General features: G+C 36.3%; 1 protein-coding gene across 1 annotated transcript; it reads right to left on the bottom strand.

Annotated features, from left to right (window-relative positions):
* Nucleotides 1-707: 707 nt before the first annotated feature.
* LOC135107916 (protein phosphatase inhibitor 2-like) lies at nt 708-10922 on the bottom strand. The gene is made up of 4 exons (XM_064018299.1): nt 10764-10922; nt 7293-7460; nt 6711-6799; nt 708-1637 (listed from the first exon to the last, which is right to left on the bottom strand). The coding sequence occupies exons 1-4, from the start codon at nt 10844-10846 to the stop codon at nt 1360-1362; spliced, it is 618 nt and encodes a 205-aa protein (XP_063874369.1). The 5' UTR covers nt 10847-10922; the 3' UTR covers nt 708-1359.
* Nucleotides 10923-11389: the final 467 nt, after the last annotated feature.

Genomic DNA, 11389 nt, shown 5'->3' with positions numbered 1-11389 from the left:
GAGAGAGAGAGAGAGAGAGAGAGAGAGAGAGGAATCTATGTACATTTGTTTCTTTTGCACTGATTAAAATCAAACACTCAAGTGTATTTTATCAATGATTCACATACTACAAACTACATTTGCTTTGTGTATTAGCAGCAGGTAACATTTTGTTTGTAGTATATATAGCTTCATTTGATTTTCAGTTACATGATACTAATTTGCATAATTATACTTTTTCAAAAGCATCAAATGATGTCTAATTAAAATCAGTGCATCTACATAGAAACAAAAAAGTCATTGTGCCTCCATCCCACCAAATTCTACCCATCAAGGCACTTGCCTATAAACTCATAAATCAGAACAAAATGAATAAACCTTATTATTTTTTTTAATTAATTATCTTTTTTTTGCTTAGAATGAATGATCCTTCATTTGCAGGGCTAACTGAAAAATATATAACCTGCAAGGCACCATATATGTCCAGAGAATGAATGAAGACTGATTGCTGATGTTTGGAAAAGAAGTGGCACAAATGAAGAGCCTTTTTTAGTACTGGGAGATGACAGTATGATAGTAGATATGCATAGATAGTATTGATAGAGAAAGTGGTGTAATGTGGCATGAATGAGAATGTGATGACCAGGCATCCTGGGATAATTTCTGCCAAAGCAATCGCTAGCAGTGTGCTTCCCCAAGGCAATTGAGGCATCAAATAGAATGATCATTATCAAAGAAAACACTGTATTCAATGATAGGATGACTTCCATCATAGTACAGGACATAATAAGGTAAAAATTAATGACAGAAAAGCACTAGATATAAATGACAAGGCAAATTACAAGACGGATCCAGGTGGGAATTTGTCTGCATACAGATGCAGCAGTGGTTTCCTGCTACTCTGATAAACTGTCATCAAAGTTTAAAGCATAATTGGACAAACTATAAATTTTACAGAAAGACATTCCCTTCTAACTTACAAACACTATCACTACAGGATTTTTTTTAGCGATAAGTAAATTGACGACTGGCTGCATTTCTAATATGTGATTCAATGTCATGGTTATGGAAATGGTTGAAACAAACTATGCTAAGGATAGTCCTTTTCAGACTATACAAAATGAAGGACAAGGTTAGTCAGAGGAAAGTAATTTATACAATGAGACAGCGGATCCTTCTGCTGAGACCTATGAGACAGAGAGAGAAAAAATAGATGCAGTATCAAATGATGGTTTGGATAAGCTATTCTCTACCTTTGATGGAGACTAAACTATATGAGCAGTGTTCATAATGATAACTGTATAACTGCAGGGGCTGCTATTTTTGTAGGAGCTACAGCTACTTTAATTACACAGCTTTCTTCCATCTTTATACATGACTTTATGATCCTAACCCACTTTCTTGTTGTTCATCGCTCACTGCCATTTCTTCACTATGACTTCCTGAAACTTCCTTTCCATCCTCAACAACTTCTTCCATGCTTGCCTCTCTCTCATCATTTGTACTTACTGCATCTTTACCTGCAGATTCTTTGTTTTCATCCTCTTCTCCATCTTCGTCTTCCTCAGAATCATCTTCCATTAACTTTCGAGCAAGCTTTACAGCATAATACTCATTATAATGTTGCTTCCTCTTCATTTCAAAAATTTTTCTTTTCTCTGAAAAAAAAAAATCAACATTACATTGCCATTACTTTCACACAAGTACATTATTTTCTTTTCTACATAAATCATCAATTTTTTGGATCTTACAACACTAAATATACAGGGGGTTCTTGGACTACGCATGTTCACTAATCAGAACTCAACAATATGAACATTTTTTTCATCAGGGAGTTAATATTATTTTAAGAAATTTCCTTCGGTATGTCTAGGGAACAATGTATGGTGGTGACTTGACCAAGAAGCAGTAAAACCACGCAGCATAATATATGAGTACATTTGAAGGTTGTTATCAATAATTTATATTGCCAGGGGAATTACAATAGATACAATATTCATAATCCCATCAGGAGCAAATATGATCAATCATGATGTTCAGCATAATTTTATAGAATAACTAAACTACATAGCAGGGCACATTATCAAATCCTGCTTATCTAAGTCACCTCAGTTCTGCCTGAATTACATACTTTATGTAATGCCAGGGATTTCAGCAACTTCACTAGATGAAACTATATAAATTATCTCTTTTGTAGTGCCAGAAAATATGCCATCAAGACTTGAGAGTTTCTGACAGTAAGAATATAATATGGTAAGATTAGTTTGCACAAATTTAGTTACATATATAAACATGATATAACATGAGTAGCTCAAGGCTAAGGACCTATGTATGCCCATTTTATTATTATTAAGGACTTTATATCACATGAGTACTGTACCAAAAGGTTTGAAGATGTCATAATTAATAGCAAGGGTGTCACCAAAGCTCCTACAAGACAGTGACCAAATAAAAAGAGAGCAAGATAACATTTAGAGCATTCAGCATAGTACCCATACTGAAAATCAAAGAAGACTGTCAAGTAGATGCTAAGACTTTTCCATTGAGAGTGGTTTTAGCGCAACATAAAATCAAAGCTATTAGGGAACAGCCTGAAGAATAAGAAATGTCACCCATCTTTGGGACTGGTTAAATGTTAGCATCCTTCTAGAAAAAGAATGCTGATCCAGTCACAAGTCTGACTAAGAATCATGGAAAAGACTCAAGGGACCATAAGGCATGCAGGAGTTAAGATCGTATGGAGAAAGGTAAGTGTTAAATCTCTTACATTGGAATGCACAGTCCTACAGTGAGCTTGCTTTCTATGTATTTTCCATTAATTCCTACCACATCAATAGTCATGCATGTCACCCAAAGGTTAGGGGTTAAGTCTTCTAAATCTTGGTGGTCCAGTGAACTACAACCACACTATCTTAGTTAACTAAAAAGATTAAGTGATTTGAAACCACGCAATGATAAATAAACAATGACAAAGCATTAGCAATGTTTCAACACTAATTCTGTAACCACCACATTCCCATAATAAGTTGTTTTGCCAAAACTGACCATATACTATATAACATCAAAAGTATAGAATTTTTGAGAGAATATTTTTATGAAGGAAATTAAATATTCCTTTAAAAACAACACATAATAATATATTACTAAATACAGACATGAATGATACCGAAATATATTTTACTTCCTTAGAGAAAAGGAGAAAGCAATCTAAAATATTAAACTCTTATAAGCAAATTTACAATCCTAAAAGATGCATAAAAATTTATTTTACAAGTCCTGGAGTGGTATGTCAGTAATTAAATGGTTTCACGAATGATAGAATAACACATTCCATCACATATCCTGCTTCCTCTGACGTATCTTAAATTTTCACACCTGAGGGTGTCTGATAATAATTATTCTGGGAGAACAACAATAATTCAGGGTTGGGTTCAAGTTACAAGTACACAACTTTACATATTTGATAAAATCAGGATTTCAGAAATACTGTATTCATACTATTAACGTCAACTACCTGTGTTTCCACATAAAAGGCAGTGTTACACAAGCTTTGAGAGACAGCTTATTCCAAAGACTAAAAGAGAACCACATTGTCTGAGAGGTATGACCATCTCACAGTACCATCTTTATGTAATGCAAAAATCTGTCAAACCCATGCACCTCATCCCTGCTCATTTCCATCCCCTCATTCTCCCCAATGTTTTCTCAAACAAGTACACTCTATCCTCTTATTCAATAGTGACCAAGCTCTCATAACACTATCTATCTTATTCCTGAAGCAGTACTAAAACTTGAGCAATTCAAACTTCCTATTTCATTATATTTACTTCATCCCACTTGCACCATTTCACTCCAGATGAAAGTAACCTTGAGTACTATATTTTATATCACTGCTGCAGAATTCATTCCTTCTCTCTAACATAGTATACCTGTAACACAGTATACCTGTAACCACTAACTTTCAACCACAGTGTTTTTGCTGCTGCTATGTCAGTCTGTGCACAAACAGAAAGTTACCTATCTCCCCATCTTAATATCTCAGCCACTGAACCACATACAAATATCAATTAAGCATTGCTTTTCATCAATCTTTTCTTGGCATTGTAAGTGTTCAAGGTTCCATAGGTGATGGCATTTACAGTGTACAACTGAGGAAGTGGTGCAACTGTAAGAGTGCAGCAAACCTGAGTATTTGTGGCTGCCTTCAACTGTGACTACAGCTCAGTACTAAGCAAGCAAACATTCCAGTTAATTTTTGCCGCATAATATGCATAACATCACCTCAGTATGGCAAGTTAATTCATCCACATCAGTCTTGTGTGAAGCAAAGGTGGACTGCCTTAACAGTCAGGTAATGGTCTGGATATGTTGAAATCACAACCCACAATTCCTTCCTAGGCAAAAGAAGGCAGGTGACTGCACAGCCAGGTTGTGTTAATATGTAAAATGTCATGTCTTGCCAAATAAAACAAACCTAGTCTTGTAATTCATGAGGTGGAAAATGGTGAACATAACACAGCCATCCACAGCACTTCTAAGACACAGTATGGTATGTAGTAGAACAGTTACCCACATGTTGCTAGTTAATGCATACTTTCTCTGCTCTTGCATCCATTCCACACCGTGCACCATTCAAAAATATAAAATCTTCATGGTTCAGGTCCCAAGTCTTTAGCACCCATTTCATCAGTCAGTTTTGTAAAGATCATACTATCTTACATAGCTACTTTTACAACATACATAGCTATGTATGCTCATTAAACCAACTCTTCTGTAATCACCAAAGACATCCTTATCTTCTTTTCTCTTGTCTATTAGAACAACATGTCCATTTGTCCAGTCTCCAGGTACCTTTCATTCCCTTAAAGCCAAGTTACCAAAGGTAGCCATGCAACTAACTGCAGCGTCTATGCTACATTATACTATCTAGTAACCTGTAATCCCATACATGGACATTACGTCATTAAGGGAAGGCAATGAATGAACGGTCAATGTACAAGAGTGATGGGTGCATGGTCCTATACTGAAAACCTTCCAGAACTCTGATTATTATCATTTTTTTTCCTTTCATAAACAAAGTTGTTTCAAATCACACACACGCTACTTAGATATCCATACTCTGATTGTCACTTTAGTCAAGGAAAGCATAGGGCTAGTATGGGCCTTCCATAAGTGCCACTATAAAAGCAAATGCCCCTGCCCATACAGGTCACAACTGGAGAACTACAGGTTCATGTGGGCCTTACTAGTCATCCTTACAACTAGCTATCAGACCAAGATTTGTCCCTTCCTTCCCTGTAATATGAGTGGACTTGGCCTTAACTCCCAGTGTTTTCATAATCTCAAGGCCATTTAGAATACTCTAGATAACCCTAGCCTTCCCTTACTGTCACTCAATACCTAATGGAAGTCAGTTGACACTTTACCACCCCTTGTGCTGAGGGAGGGATGGCACCAACACTTGGAGTCAAGGGCGAGTCCACTTCCATTGTGGGGAAGAGAGGGGAACAAGTGAAAATCTGCTAACACCTTAATGATCAATGATAGGAATTTTTTCTGAAGAAAGGAACATCCTAAGATTTACTTCTAATGTGGATACACTGCATATGTACTTGTCAACAAACTTGGACCCATCCCCAGTATGGTTGTTCTTTTGGTGTGAAATATTTTCCATGTACCGGCTTACTCTTTATACAACTGGCCCTCTCCCACACATGCAAAATGGCCAAGGTAGAAATAACTATTTTCCTTAAGTGTAAGTACACGAATACATGCTCCATATACCTCTTCTATTTCCTTGCATATTTCTACTACTTGATGCTTATTCAACAAAGCTCATAGCCTTACAGGTCTTGTATGCTCACGTACTTGAAAATTAATGCATGAAAATACTATCCTGGTTACCGGCACTAAACACTGCGAGGCACACATGTTAGGCGCGTGCACGCGCGCGCACACACACACACACACACATAGAAAAAAAAAAAAAAAAAGCAATGGAAAGTAAAACAAAGAAAATATAACAAATTTCACTTGTAAGAGCAAACAAGAATAGAAAGAGAAGAAAAGCTTAAAAAGTTGTGTGGTGACAAAGATAAACTAATAGGGACATTGAAACTGACCTTTAGGCTGGACTCCACCTATGTCATTTAAATGTGGATTTCAGTTCAAGCTAATCATTCAACCCATTAAAAAGACCACTAAACTGCATTCACAACAAATATTTTCTCTAGCAACATCAATAACTGGTTGCCTATATCTTTCTTTCTTTCTTGTATGCATACTTCATGCATTTATAAAGCCGCAGTGCATTAACTGATATCTCTACTACTCTCCTTGTGCCAAATATCTGAAACCAGATCAGGAACAAACCTACATTTATGTTCAAAACTGACAACCTTATCATCTGCTATCTGCAAGGGCAAGGGACTTTAGTGTTACTACAGCAAATACTACCTCAAAATAAAGAATGAATGACTAGAGTCTATAATAAAAGAATTCTTTGTAAAGTCCAAAATGGTATTCCTGCATGACTACTTATTTTCCTTTTCTTTATTTTTCACTCAACAAAAAAAAAAAAAAAAAAAAATCTCTTGCTTTTTCATAATTCAACTGTTACAGAGCAGTTAGGTTCTTTCTCACAGATATCACAGATATTGCTTGATGTCACCTCAAGACTTGAAAAAAAACATAATAAAATAAAACTCTCATTCTAAGTCAAATCAACATACCTATTTCTTCTGCACTTTCTTCTTCACTTAGCTCCTCCACTTCTGGCTCCACTAATGCCTTGGGAAGTTCATTACCTCCAAGCTGAATTCTGAAACAGGGAAGGTAGACATTTTGTCTATATGTTATACCCTAAGCTTAAAGAATTATTTACAAAAATTTTTCATATAACTCCCACTAAGTCTATTGGGGAATATATTCTTACATTCACTGTAGGAGTAAGTCTAGTGATACTGAAAAAATTTTAACAGAGTGAATATTTTTGCCAATTCTTGTGAGATCCTTTGAAAAAAAAAATCTAAATAAAAAAGCCTAGTGTTACTATGGCAATATTGAAAAAAAAAACTTTCATGGAGGTGACAAATGATAAATAATCAAGTGGAAGATTCTCTATTTTAAGTTGAGGATAAGATTTAGCCCAACAATAAATCTAACTTAAAAACTTGAGAGTCTTCCTCATTAGGTACAAATAGAGATATAGGTTCAATAATATTGTTGGATGTAAATTCATTAGACATGAACTTATTTGATGCAAGGTTACACTGTAGCACAATATCAGAATTATAGCTCATCTCAAAACTAACTTTTTGGCCAGAAGATCAGCATCCAGGCCATCCTGCTCATCATCAGAATGACCTTCATTGTACTTTGTATATGGTGTCTTGGGCTCTTCAATCTTCATGTGACCATAGTCTTTGTCCTTTGGGTGAAGCGTTGCTAGGATGTTCATCTCATCCCATTTAGTCCCTTTTCTGCTCGGAAGAAAAATTCAGTCACACACACACACACACACACACACACACACACCAACTCACACACACACACACACACACACACACACACACACACACACACACACACACACACACACACTGCCATTTGCCAATACTTTCCATCAAGTGTGAAAAAAACATGGCACCAAAGCACAAGCAAGCAGTTATTTCTCCGCATCCAACTATAGGTTTTGTCAATTGTGGATGAGCCAAACAGTTAAAAGAAAAAGCATGGATGCATTTGTGGTTGGCTCAAAGGGAAGCAGAAAGGTTTCTTTAGGAGCTTAACATCTTTGTGGTCCCAGAGACAACTATGGCTTCTTATGTTCAGCCACAAATTTTCCTGTAGATGTATTGACTGAGGGTGCTTCATTGCATCCATATAGGAGTCTCACTTAAGGATCAAAGACCTCCAAAATATAAATGCCAACCTAGTTATCTGAGACTGTTGACAGGTATATAGTCACTAATTTAATATTTCTGAACCTTCAAGAAACACTAAACCTTATCTTGAAAAAAAAAAAAAAAAAAAAAAAAAAAAAAAAAGTACCAATGTGACAGCAACTTAACGGAGTGTTTGGACAGGGAGTGTCTGAAGTCCTTATGTCATGACTAACTCCTTGGGGATCAACTCGATAGGCATAAGAGAGATAAATGGATTAGTGCAGCAACTGCAAATTTTCTGGCTCATTACCTCAAGAAACAGTTTATGAGACTAATTCTAACTCAAGGAAAATATGAACAAAATCAGGATAATGACAAACTGAGGATGTTAAAATTCTGTAGAAAGAATTATTGATCACAATAGCAAGTTGCTACTGTTACATCAAACTCTAAACTAATGTATCAAAAATAAGTCATCATTAGTTATAGACTAAAGAAGACAATAATTCTAACCATAAGAGTTACACTAATGTCTGTAAACTTTATTTTTATCATCACACTCAAGATAATGGAAGCACACAATAAAATAAGGGAATATATTATTATCTAAGAGTCTAATGCAAGTGGTTGAAGGCACCTCACTTTAACTGATTGGAATTTCTACTTTAAAGACTGGTGTGCTAGGTACATATAATACCAATAAAATTAATAAAGCTGAATAGCTAGCAACAAACTGCAGATCATTCTCCTTGATGAAGCAACATATGAGAATAAGCCGAATAACAATGTTGTATATACATTAAGATGCAACTTGTTAACAAGGGCAAGCCCTCAAAGACAGGTGCTGCAAAGAATATGACTCAGGAAAATAGGACATGTCCTGTTTGGATGGTGGCTTTGCTCTGCTGTCACTGGCATTTCACGTCCACAGTGCCTGGGATAGTCCAACATCCTCATGTATAAAATTCCTTTCTGAATAGATAAATTAACCAATAGCCAAATCCCTTTCCTTCAGTAAATCTGTTTGTCTTAATACTAATAATATCTGATAAGTTAATCTTCGTTTTGTAAATATTAATAACTTAAATAATGTTATGCTCATGATTTTCTGATTTCTTCTAAGATTTATATTTTAGCCGTTACTGAGCCTTGGTTTCTCTACTATGCATGGTTTAATTTGTCAACATTGAGTACATTGCCACAATACAGAATTATGTTGATTGTTCTATTTCTAAACATAAGGTATGTATTTACATCTATTAAGGCATTATTTCTGAGACCTGTGCCTGATGTTTGTGCCATTCACTTTAAAGATCTGTATATTTATATACAGAGCTCCATATAAGCTTTCCACTGAAAACATTTCATTAACTGAGTATGTACATGGTGAGATATGCTGCTGGGAAGAAAATCTTTCCTGCATGTGACTTTTCTCAGTCTTAAAAACAGAAAGTTACATTCTAATGAAAGTAATTTTTACCTACTGTCCTACATTCTTCACTCACTGCCATTGTCTTACATGCACATGTAGGTAAATTTAAAATATTCTTAAGATTATTCAAACTGTTACAATTTATCAATCTGCCCAGAAACACAATCGAGCTCATTATTTTTCTGACCTCAAAAAATAATTTGAACATCTTTCATTTTTTATTACCCTGATCACAGATAACTGTGTGTACCAAGTGGACTTCCCTAAAGTGTGTTTATTATATATATCAAATATTATGAGACCCCAATTATTTTAGTACCACCTTCAACAGACTACTCTATGACCTTATCTCTGCCATCAAAATGACTCATCATTATATGAGCATCTTAATTCCTTCCAGTTTTATCTGATATCACATTCACTTCCTCATTTCGTGTAACTTGTCTAAAACTGGGAGAGAGATAAAGGAAAATTAAAGTACTGAAACTGCAGATTTCCCACTTTTGTAAAGCCCCTTGCTGTAATATGACAGTCAATTATAACTTCAAAGGTTGCAAGACTTCCCAATTGATGTTCTGCTTTCCCTTGTAGTGACGTGAAATATAAATGCCCTGAAATATCTTTTAACATGACGATCATTATTGAAGGTGCTGCCTTCTGTTCCTCTGGTCTGGGACTTTACCCCCACTGCTGGCAAAAAGCTCTCATGGGTAAGATTTATCTCACCTACAGATCAATTCTTATATGTTTTCATGGTGTGCCCAGCTCACCTAGTTATGGAGGCCTCACATTCTACCCTAAAACCCTGCTATCCTACTAGATCCCGAAGCTTGTTTTATATGATAAAAAGAAAATAGAAGTATTATTGAAACTAATTTCATCCCTTTAATGATAAAATATTATTAATATTCAGTAATTACTAAACAATCACTATTGCTCAGCAAGTATGCTTATTCATATGGCACACTTTTATTGCACAATGAGCAGGTGTTGCAGTCCTTGATGAGTCCCTGCCAGGTGAGTGTGTGGTTAAGGTCATGACCCTGATTCACCTTCACCAACTTGTCTGAATTTACTTTACTGGTCTCTTCCTCCACATCTTACCAGGACACATGTCCATTCAATGAAACACTAATGCACAGGATGATGTGTAATCTGCAGGCAGTGGCCTTGTAACCTGATATTTTCACTAGATATAATTCATGAAAAAAAAAAAAAAGTGAAAAGAGAAGGTTCCACAGACTTGTGCAACACACGCAGTTTCCATTGCTTTACCATTCATTAGTGCTGACAGGGGGCCTGCTGTCACATTTTCACACGATACACCTTAGGTAAATACACACAGGCTAAGGTATAATGAGTCACCAGTGGCCTTTACTGTTATCTCTAAAGAAAACGATAAGCAACACATTTTCTTCTGCAGTAATTTCAAATAATACTTGGAAATCTGAGATAATATAACTCACTCTCTCTGTCTTTCATTTCCTTCGAAACTAGACGAATTTTTCAGTATACCCTTCTTGGGCTGCTTGCTGAGGTTGTCGGCCATGACGGACTGCGGCCGCCGCGGCTCTGAAGATCGGGGCGGCGCGGCAGCCACCCGCACCAACGCTCCCAGCCCTTCTGCTTACTTGGCGCGGTGATTTTGAATGAACACCATTATTGCAAGTTACATGGCCCTTACTAAGAGACAAGGAATTTCAATTAACAGCTTCTTTAGTCTGGGGTGTCGAACTGTGGCTATGACTGTCATTGTGGAGCTGTCACCAAAGCGAACTTCAACACATTTATCCCGTCTATTGCCAAAGGTTACTCAGTACACAGACTCTACGCAGCCCAACACATGTGGTTCAGCACGTGTATACTTGTGATCTGAATTTTTATATATGTTACTACACACACACACACACACACACACACACACGAGATGCGATCACTCTGCCGTCAAAACAATATTTTGCAGTGATGTCAAATATCGGGTTGGAGTGTTTGTGAGGTTATGGGTGTGTTCGATGGGTCTTTGTACCCTATAAGGTATTGATGTATTACGTGAACATTTGACTTTGTAAGATATGGATGTGCTGGGTGAGTG

The sequence above is a fragment of the Scylla paramamosain genome, chromosome 16 (genome assembly GCF_035594125.1).
Source record: "Scylla paramamosain isolate STU-SP2022 chromosome 16, ASM3559412v1, whole genome shotgun sequence".
Lineage (NCBI taxonomy): Eukaryota > Metazoa > Arthropoda > Malacostraca > Decapoda > Portunidae > Scylla > Scylla paramamosain.
The sequence above is the reverse complement of the archived record's forward strand: the minus strand, read 5'-3'. Positions and strand labels throughout refer to the sequence as shown.